This window comes from Apteryx rowi, unplaced genomic scaffold, assembly GCF_003343035.1.
Source record: "Apteryx rowi isolate R43461 unplaced genomic scaffold, aptRow1 scaffold_969, whole genome shotgun sequence".
In the NCBI taxonomy this organism is placed as follows: Eukaryota; Metazoa; Chordata; class Aves; order Apterygiformes; family Apterygidae; genus Apteryx; species Apteryx rowi.
The window spans coordinates 171,110-181,835 of NW_020451281.1; the positions used below are offsets into that span (position 1 = coordinate 171,110).

Here is a 10,726-nt window from a genome sequence, read left to right on the forward strand (position 1 = left end):
AGACTGCCTGATGTGATTTCATGCTATTGTGTCAACTTTTGTCTCGAATATACTTGCTGAACCCATACTGGGGGTGTATGCCCTGTGGTCTACCTTGCATAGTCATGTCTGCTGGTTCTTGTGAATCATGCTGCAAAACAGCTACAGCAGCTTTGTTGATTTGGGTTTTTCTGTGAGAGAAGAAACATTCTTAGTGCCAGTGCGCAAGTGCTCCTGGAAAGAATGGCGCTTTTGAACAGCCTTGCGTTGCTGTCTCCCTGAGCATGGGCACTGACCTAAGGCTATAGCTTTGGAAATTTGAGAGATTACTGATAGAGTTGGCAGCTTCATCTGCATCAGATGCTTTTCCTCTGTGCCTGAAACAGCTCCAGCTTCCTAATAGTCCCCTTTCATCATGCGAAATTTGAATATGTATAGGGAAGAGGATGGAGAGGGAACAAACTTAGTGTGAGATCAGAGGGCAGATTGTCTTGCCAAAGAGTGGTGTTAGGGGAAGTTTTGCTGTGCTGGGATAACAGGCTAAAATGACTGTTTCTTCATCAATGTGATCTACTGTGTTCCAGAGCAGCAGAGTTGCAAAACATAAAGGTAAAATTCTCAGGGTAATTGAAAGTGTGATTTCAAGTGGCTGCACTTGATCAAACAGGATCTCACCTGGTGCAGAAGCACACAGGCAGCATGAAACAAACTTGCTTTTCCCTAGCAAGCTAAAAAGGAAAAGCAAAGCTTAACTGTGAAGAGGGAATCAATGTGAACCCCATGCAACTTCTAGTGATGGGCAGGTGCACCAATGTCAGTATAGCCAAAGCAGTAAGACCTCTTGGCACAGAGAAGCATGTACTGGGGGAGTCCCCTCCAGCAAACTGATGGTCAGGTCCCTGGGAAAGCAAGGAAATATAAATTCAGTGTCAGAAGGACACATATCTAAGAGATGTACCTATAACTGATCTTTGAAAACAATTCTTAGTTTTAAGACAATAGAAAATATTAGATTTTCTCCTTATTTTAATGTTACTCTCCCATATAAAGAAATTCCTTTTAAAAAAGGATACTTAATATGGCTCTGTAGGAACCCATTAGTGCTTTGTGTTTCCAGGTTGAGTAGTATTCCTATGTCAAATGTAATCTGTCAACCCAAATATTTGATTTGGGGATTTGTCTTTAGGATTTTCAGAGACTCTGGAATGTAGCTAGGAATAAATTGCAATTTTGTTACTAGGAATGCATCATGCTGTTCATCTGGGAAACACCCGCGGGCTTAAATCGGTCTGAACAACTTTGGTCCTGGAGGTGATCTGCACCCTTGAAACATTTCAAATCAGGGCTGCGTGTAATGCTTGGCTGAATCCGGCCGGAGGGGGCTGCCTGGGTGCCACTGCTCGCTGCTGCCCGTGCCCAGTTTCACTTTCATTTCTTCTTCTGGCTTCCGGCAGCTTTTACCCTGCTGGCTTTCTTGTGCTGGAGCTTGTGCAGAAGCCCTCAGTGGTAAGTGAATACCATTCTTCACCTTTTTCGTAATAAATGTGGAAATCAGAGGGACAAAGACAAAATGCTACTTGTGAATTTAGGTGGTTTTTTGACCTTAGATTTCTCTCAACTTGCATGCTGCAAGTTAGCAAAGTCAATGCTTTTTGCTTAATGAATGTGCATTTTGGTGCTCAGATGCAGTTGTCCCCAGCTGGCAGGAGGTATTTTTTGTTACAAAAGTAATATTGATAAAGTGGGAATGTCACCCAGGGAGATGTTGGAGGCTCATTGCTCCTCTGCTACATTCTCCACTTCCTAAAATCTGTGCTCATAACTTTAGCAACTGTGGTTCCTTTTTTTATTCATTAAATATTACTCTGGAACCTTGTTCTTTGAGTCAGATAAAAATGGGGGTGCACTTTCTTCACTGGATTTCCCTTTCAAAGCATAAAAAAGCTAAAGCTGTCTCCAGACTTCCTGCAGCCAAGATGGCCAAGCAGAGAAAGTCAACCCTTCTGGCCTCACTGTCAGAGAACTGGGTCGGCTGAAGAACTGCATTTCTGTTTCTGTATGTTACATTTCTTGCTCCTTGAAACTTAGATGAGCTGGTAATAACTACACATGAGCCTGGCAGCTACTTGAGTTCCCTAAAACAAGACCCTCAAAGGGGTCAGAGGTAATGAAGCCTGTTACAGATAAGCTCCTGCTTTGGTTTCCTCTAGAGCTCTTCCAGCAGCTGGGATGCGGAGGAATGAGGAAACAGAGCTGGTCCTTTATCTTCTGCTACAGGGATAAAGCTGCTGTGTTCAGCAGCCTGCAGGACCTGACTGCCTGCAGAAAGGGCAGGCTGGTTTCAGTTGTTTGCTTCCCTCCTGCCCTGCTGTGTTTGCCAGCAGCAGGTGAGAGGAAGCTGGCCTGTGTGCAGTGCCTGGCAGAGAAGTGGGGTTTCATTCATGCTTATTTTCAGTTCTCCTTTGTGGTCCTTTGTGTACCCCTTTAGTGTTTTAGCTCCTTCTTTCCCTTCCTTGTCTCTCTCCTCCCACTGGCTTTTTACCAATGTCTCTTCCTAGATGGCTAGGCTGCTTCCATGGAGAGGCACTGGCAGTGTCCTCCCTGGCTACTTTAGGGTGGCTTTCCCTTGCTGGAGCAGCCCTAATGTGTGCCCTGTGGAGCCAAACTGCACTGGGGTCTGACCTGCCAAAGCCCTGTTTGGCTGCAGATTTTGATGTCAGTACCTTGGAGTGTTTTGTTATGGTACTGGAACTGCATGGTACTTCTGTGTAAAACATCAGCACAGAATTGTGTTCTTTTTCCATACAGATGCCATGCTGGTTTAATTGCTTGTTTCATTGTCACTGGGCATGGGGTTTGAGCAGTAATCTGATGTGCTCAAGGCTAAATCGTGTTAATTAAACATAGGTTCTGAGTGAGGAAAAGTGAGCTGGCAGAACAGAGGAAGCTTGTTGTCTTGGAGTTAGACTTTTGAGAAGCTGTTGTGGATTCCCCTAAGTCTGATAAGCTTAAAATCCTCTCTATGGCCTATTCTATGGTGGAGCATTATAGTCCTCTCTACCTGGGGGCCCACCATGCTGAGACTTAACCCACTGTTAAACTGAAGTTGGTAGGTTCCAAATTTTTTGAAGAACAGATATGAATATTGAGATTTCTTTTTACCCAGTAAAGCTGTATTACAAGCTAGAAGAGTGAATTTTAAGTCTTGATACTAAACAGACTGAATAAAATAGAAAAAAATTCTGATTCACCAGAAGTGTAATGCCTAAACAAGCTGAGCCATTGAAAATTAGAGCATTTGATATCCTAGCAGAAACAATGTATTGGGGTAGTGTATATAAATTCTTCAGCATATAAGAAGTTTTCCTGGAAGTATCTGGATCAATGCGTTAAATCTATGGACTAGACAGCCTACTTCTTTCTACACCTTGGCTCTGCTACCTTTCTTTTTCTGATTCTTACAATGTATTGATTTCGTTTGCTATATTCTCATGCATCTGTCTATAGCCTGCTACTTCCTCTCTCAATATATGTGTGGTTAAAGTTAAGCAAAAAACAATCTGGAAGGATAGTTAGAATTTTTTTGTAGCTGGCTTGTAAAACAAACTGACAAGAACTGTCATATAAAATAGGGGCATTTATATTAGGCATTCTTATTGCATATAATTATAAGTGTAGTTAAGGTCAGTGTGCACGATTAACATAATGGGCCTGTGTATAATTTGTCATATTTGCATGTTAAAGCAAAAATTAATCAGAAAAGGGAAGATGCTGGGAAGTTTGCATTGATTATGGATATTAAAATAGTTCTTAATGATTAGCTTCTTCAACTTTGAAGAGACAGTACTCCTAATGTTTTTCAAGAAACAAATCTTAATTTAGAGAGATCATTAGACTTGCCTTTTTCAGCAGAAATGAATGCTATTTTATAGGGAAAAATACTGGAAATTTGTTTAATATGAAATGACTAAGTTGTGATTTGTACTTGATTACATGGTTTTTGAGCCTGTCTTGCTTAGCCTTCAGTTCAAGATATAAGCTGTGTCAAAATGATTCTAACTCGTACTGTGTTCATTTTGCCTTTGCAGATAAAGCTATGAGAAGTGCCATTTTTTGTTGGAGCAGCTTATCTTTCAGACTGGTGTCTGTCTGCTTGCTGTGTGCATCAGTTGGAAAGCCATGTGAGATCAGAAATAGAATGGCTGATTGCAGTCACCTAAAGCTGACTCAAATTCCTTCTGATCTCCCAAACAATATAATGGGTTTGGACATTTCTCATAATCAGATAAAAATGCTACCTTCTGCAAATCTCACCAGGTACAACCAGCTGGTTTACCTGAATGCAGGGTACAACAGCATCTCTAAGCTGCAACCAGAATTGTGCCAAAATGTGCCTCTGTTGCAGATTTTGAAGTTGGAACATAATCAGTTGCATGAACTTTCTGACAGAGTCTTTGCTTCCTGCACCAACCTGACTGACCTCAATCTAGGATACAACATAATAGAAATAAAAAATGATCCTTTCCAAACTCTGAAGGTAAGCTTTAGAAATGTTTTTTGTGTAAATAAAGTATAAATGGGGAATTTATTCCAGTGTGCGTACAAAACAGCTTCCTACCTGCATCTGAAAAGGGCCCAGTATATTCTTCCTTTATTGGGCCTTTTCTTTAGAAAAACAATGGCCTCTTGCACCAGAGCACGCTGGAGTCTCAACCATCCTTGTGAGTTGCTACTCCATCCCCTTTTCCTTACTGCATCCCATTGAGACCCCTCTCCATACAGGAATTGTGCTGAAAGAATAGCAACAAGCAGACTTTGGTATAGGGAGAAATGGATGATGTGGAATCTGAGTTGTATGGGGCCTAAAAATGGTAGCTAGCTAGCCTAAATCCTCAAGGTCAAGGTGTTAATACTCAGACTGTGAAGGCCAATGTTTAGGCTAAATGTAGTAGCTCCCAGGACTCCTGGGACTGAGGAAGAGCAAAATGCTTTTAGCTACCTTTGTATTTCTGGTTAATTTAGATATGGCTAAATATTTCTCTCTGTAGCATGTATCAGGTTGGGGGACCAAAAGAAGATTCAGGAGAAGACTATTCCGTTGCCTTTGCACCAAGCAGGGAACCATGCAAAAGGGCCTAAGGATGAAAAAGTAGAGACAATGTGTAGGTACTAGGTGTTATACCATGTTCTAATGATTGTGCTTGTTTTGGACAAGTCTGAACATTTCTGTTAAACTTGTATACCAGTTATGTAAAATATACTTCCTTATGTCAGAGGAATGCTGACTTGACCAAGTACAAACAAGTACAGCTGGTCAGCTTCGGTGCTGGGAGCAGAGCTGAAATTCTGGTCTCCCTTCCTTTGCCTTGTTATGATGGAGGTCAGGCTTGAGGGCACCTCAAGACATGTTTTGTGGAGCTGCCTTTAGGGCAGTATCTCCTCCCCTGTGGGTGCAGGAAGTAGTCTGAGCACCTGGGCACAGGCTGCAGCACTATGATGTGTACAACAGTGGTCTTTGTAGACTGCTGCTTGCATCTTTGCCTTCCTCACTTCCATTCATGGGGAGAGACCGTAGCAGAGAGGGTGAAAGCCAGGTTTAATACTTGATTAACTGCAGCCAGCTGTGGGCTTTTGCTTTTATTGCTTGACCTGAAGCAGGAGGGCTTTCATTAAATGGAGGAATTCTGGGTAAAGTACTTCCTTTGGTTTGCACTAATATATTAGCAGGTTAAGACCATGACAACAATGAAAGTTGGAGATGTGGTAGATGGAGAAAGCTGTTTCCTGGGCTATCAGCATTAACATGTGACAGACTACCATTCTTTCCTATTACAAATTTATTTTAATTGTAGTTATGTAACCAACTTTTAGTCATAGGCTAATGCAATATTTCAATGTTTTTGTATTATATAAAAAATTGTTCAGTCTTTTAATACTCTTGTTTGCTTCATCTCTCCAGAACTTGAACACTTTGGATCTATCTCATAATAATTTGAAGTCAGCAAATTTAGGATCGCAAGAACAGCTGAAGAGCCTTCATGAGCTTGTGTTGTCTAGCAATAACATCAATGAACTAAAAAAGGAAGACTTCAATTTTCTTAGAAGCACTTCCTTGAATAGACTTGATTTGTCATCAAACCCACTGAAAGAGGTAGGAAATACTTCAGCAGAAATTTAACGAGTGTAAAGGTAAAATGGAACTGTTCTTATCCTGTATGATAGTATGGCTTATATTTTTTTGGTTATATTTTGAATCTGAGTTCAAAGATAACCATTCTATTATAATAAGTCCACATTACATCCTTCAGAAAGTGCACAGGTGGAGTAAATTTTATGATGCATTTACCTGTTTACTACTCCTTGTTTAAATATGCCCTATGACTAATCCAGCATTACCCTGATCTTCAGTAGCAATGCACAGAATTTTTTTCTCACTGAAATCATTAAGAGCTTGTTCCCTTTAGATCAGTTGTCTCAAGCAAGAGCTAGATCCCGTAGCTCTGTGGACCCTAACTGGATATATTCTATGCAGAGAACTTTTGTATGTGCTCAAGGTGAATAGCAGATAAATTCTTTCTAATCAGACTGGTAATATCCTTGATTTTTTTCCTGTGGTGTAAAAGTGTTATATAAGGCTAGTTAAATAATCTGGATCTTTACTTTCTGATTATCAGAGAAACTTCATTAGATATGTGAGGTATTCTACAGAAATAAGCATTGCACAAAGTATACTGGCTGTTTTTTAAACAGTGGGTTGTGTGTGTCATCTACCTTACTGGTTGCTAGCTTTTTCTATACCCACTCTCTGACCCTGGTAGCATTAAAGTGATTTGTTGAAGAGTGATGGTAAAAGTGCTGAGAGCTCTAAACTGGTTGACCTTCAGCATGTGAATACTATTATTGAATTTGCTTGGTTTTTTTCCAGCTGATTGATCTGCAAACAACATTTACACTGTAGTTGCAAGAGTATTTTAAAGTGGCATAAGCTTGTACCACTGCTGAGAGACAATCCCCACTATCCCCTTGCCCCTGGCTGTTGGTTCATTCATCCCTTTTGTTGGTATGAGCTTTAATGAGGCTATGCACTGGATCACCCTGGAGAAGAAACTCTCCAGATTTTTTTGGCTTGGTTAGCTTGTAGCCTGGTTGGTTCCCTCATCTGGTTCACCATCACATATCCACATGCTATAGATTAATGGATGGGACTGCCTTTGGCAGTGCTACTTTATGCTAGCTCTGAGTTTACAGAACTGCTGTCTGAAAGGCAGACCTATGTATTTGAACCACTCTGGCAAATGAAGTATTTAATCATGCAGCTATTGTCAGAAGTCAAAATAAGGGGCAAGCACTATGATGGAGGCTTGTGATTTATACTGTGAAAGTAAGTGTGTAGTAACTCACTTCATGAATGTAGCTTATGTGTACACAGAAACTGGATCCCTTCTTGGCAGAGTAGCCTAAATACCTTTTTTACAGTATATCTGTCTTTCTAGTATATTGGCATCCCTGGCAGATACCAATAAAAAAGTTCAGATTATCTCCATTTCTAGTGAAAGAGTTCCTGATAGTTGGATACAAAATTATAGTTAACTTCCATCTCACTAAGCAACTTTCTATCTTATTATACAGAGCACTACTCAAGATAGTAATACAGTTTTAGAACCATTGTTACCTGGAAGATGCACTCCAAAAAGTGGCTGAACTTGGCTGTGGAAAAATCCTAAACTTGTCTGCTTGAAAATCTCATGTGAAAACTGTTCCAAATTTTGGCTGTATGGAGCAACTTTTCTATGTAATCCTTTTGTTTAGGTCAAAATTCTTTTTTTTCTTTTCAGTTTCATACAGGATGTTTACGTGCAATTGGAAATCTGTATGGCCTCATACTGAACAATGTTGAACTTGGTGAAAATCACACGAAGAAACTTTGTACAGAATTATCAAACACAGCAATTCAGAACCTCTCCCTGAGCAATGTGAAGCTTTCATATGTTGGCAAGTTAACTTTCCAGGGACTGCAAGGAACAAATCTTACTGGTTTACACCTTTCCAAAAATTCTCTGTCTGTGATAGAAGATGAATCCTTTCAGTGGCTTTCAAATTTAGAATACTTAAACCTGGCAGATAATAAGATTACTCATGTGTCTTCTCATTCATTTTATGGATTGTCCAGTGTCAAATATCTGAATCTAAAAAATTCACTTACTGGGAAAATTGAAGATTTTTCCTTTCATTGGCTATACCACCTGGAGTACCTTATAATGGACAATAACAATTTCCCAGGAATTACTGCTAATATGTTCACAGGCCTGAACAGCCTGAAATATCTGAGTCTTTGTAACTGCAACATAAACTTACAAAGAATAACCAATAAAACATTTTCGTCACTTGCTGATTCCACTTTGCAGGTTCTCAACCTCACAAAAACTAGAATCTCTACAATAGAAAGTGGGGCATTTTCCTGCTTGGGACACCTGAAAATTCTTGATCTTGGCCTCAATGAAATTAGCCAAGAGCTCACAGGTCATGAATTGAAAGGTCTCAATAATATACAAGATATTTACCTTTCCTATAACAAAAACTTGATTTTGCAAAGTGAGTCATTCACTTTTGTTCCAAGCCTTAGAAAACTGATGCTGAGGAAGGTAGGTTGCAGCAATCTGGCACTTTCTCCTTCACCTTTTCACTCTCTACAAAATCTGACAGTCTTGGACATCAGCAATAACAACATAGCAAACATAAAAGATGACTTGTTTGATGGACTTCATGAACTTGACATTCTGGATTTACAGCACAATAATTTAGCTCGGCTTTGGAAACATGCAAATCCGGGTGGCCCTGTTCTTTTTTTAAAAGATCTTCCCAAATTGCGTATTCTTAATTTAAAATCAAATGGGTTTGATGAGATTCCAGTTCAGGTTTTCAAGGGTCTGTTTCAACTAAATTATTTGGATTTAGGATCAAATAATTTGAATTTGCTTCCAGCAACTTTATTTGATGACCAAGTCTCTCTGAATTCATTGAACCTTCAGAAAAATCTAATAACCTCTGTTGAAGAAAAAGTGTTTGGCCCAGCTTTTAAGAGCTTGAGAAAACTAGAGATGGATTCCAATCCATTTGATTGCACCTGTGAAAGTATTGCTTGGTTTGCTGGTTGGCTTAATGTGACTCAAGCATATATACCTGGATTGCAGTCTCAGTACATTTGCAACACTCCACCTAAATATCATGGTAGTCTGGTGTTGCATTTTGATAGTTCAGCCTGCAAAGATAGTGCTCCGTTTAAACTACTCTTTGTGATCACTACTACTGTTGTGATGCTACTCATCTTTATTGTTCTTCTTGCCCATTTTGAAGGTTGGAGGATAGCTTTCTACTGGAATATTTCAGTAAATCGAGTACTTGGTTTTAAAGAAATTGATAGACAACACGAAGAGTTTGATTATGATGCCTACATTATTCATGCAAGAAGGGACAAGGATTGGGTGTCTGAGAACTTCATCTCTCTAGAAGAAAATAACCAGTTTCAAATTAGGTTTTGTTTAGAAGAACGGGACTTTGAAGCAGGCATATCTGAATTTGAAGCCACAATTAACAGTATAAAAAGGAGCAGGAAGATTATTTTTGTTGTGACTGAACATCTCTTAAAGGATCCCTGGTGCAAGAGGTGAGTAGGACATAACATTTGTATATAAGGGAGTAAACTTTTTAACAAATTATTTTTGCTATGTAAATCAAAGCAAAAAACAAAAATTACAAACTGCTTTGCTACATCATGATTTTGGAGTAGTTCCAAAGTTAATGATATTTGCTGCAGGTGTACATTAGTGGGAATTTTGTTCTCTGTCAGTCTTTTTCAGAAAATCAAACTATCATCACTTCTGGAGATTGCCATCCTTAAAATGAGATGTTTAAAGCAGAACAATAGTTGAGGTCATGAGTGTCTGATTTTTTTGTCTTTAAGTAATTACTTTGCTCCTTTAAGTAGCATTCAGGAAAAGAACCAAAGCCTATATTGAGACAGCAGACTGGTTATTTTTAGAGGATGTTTTTTTCTTTAGTTAAAAGGTAATTTATCAAACAGGAACAATTTCATATCACACAATAGACATTAAAACCTGTATTTGAGTCTAGCACCTGATTTTGCAATGTGTTATATGAGCTATGTGACTTAAGGGAACTATTTGCCACTTCTTTCCCCATGAGATAAAGCATTTTTTGTCCTATTTTTGCTTCAGGTTTAAGGTGTATCATGCCGTTCAGCAAGCTATTGAACAATGTCGGGACTCCATTGTATTGATCTTTCTTCATGATATCCCAGACTACAAGTTGAATCATGCACTTTGCTTGAGAAGAGGAATGTTCAAATCTCRCTGCATCTTGAACTGGCCAGCTCAGAAAGAACGCATCAATGCATTTTATCAGCAATTAATGATGGCACTTAAGTCCAATAGTAAACTTCACTGAATTTTGAAAATATGAATTTGAAATTATGAAGACATTGTATTACATTTTCTATAATCAGAAAACAAGCCTTCAGGGGGAAAAAGGGAAGACAATTTCTCATATTAGAAAAATATATAATAAGCACTAACTTAATTTTTATTTGTTCAGATTCTTTCTGATGTTTTTGTCATGCTGTCATGCTATGAAGGTTTGATAGCAACAACTGAGACAGTAATATAATAATAAAAAAGATGCTTATTTCCTCACACAAGTTCTTGGATTAGTAACATCCATTAAAATAATG

General features: G+C 39.0%; 1 protein-coding gene across 1 annotated transcript; it reads left to right on the top strand.

Annotated features, from left to right (window-relative positions):
* The first annotated feature begins 1,410 nt into the window (after positions 1–1,410).
* Positions 1,411–10,586, top strand: TLR3 (toll like receptor 3). Its single transcript, XM_026054760.1, has 5 exons — positions 1,411–1,485; positions 4,068–4,516; positions 5,939–6,130; positions 7,815–9,643; positions 10,215–10,586. The coding sequence occupies exons 2-5, from the start codon at positions 4,076–4,078 to the stop codon at positions 10,441–10,443; spliced, it is 2,691 nt and encodes an 896-aa protein (XP_025910545.1). The 5' UTR covers positions 1,411–1,485; positions 4,068–4,075; the 3' UTR covers positions 10,444–10,586.
* Positions 10,587–10,726: the final 140 nt, after the last annotated feature.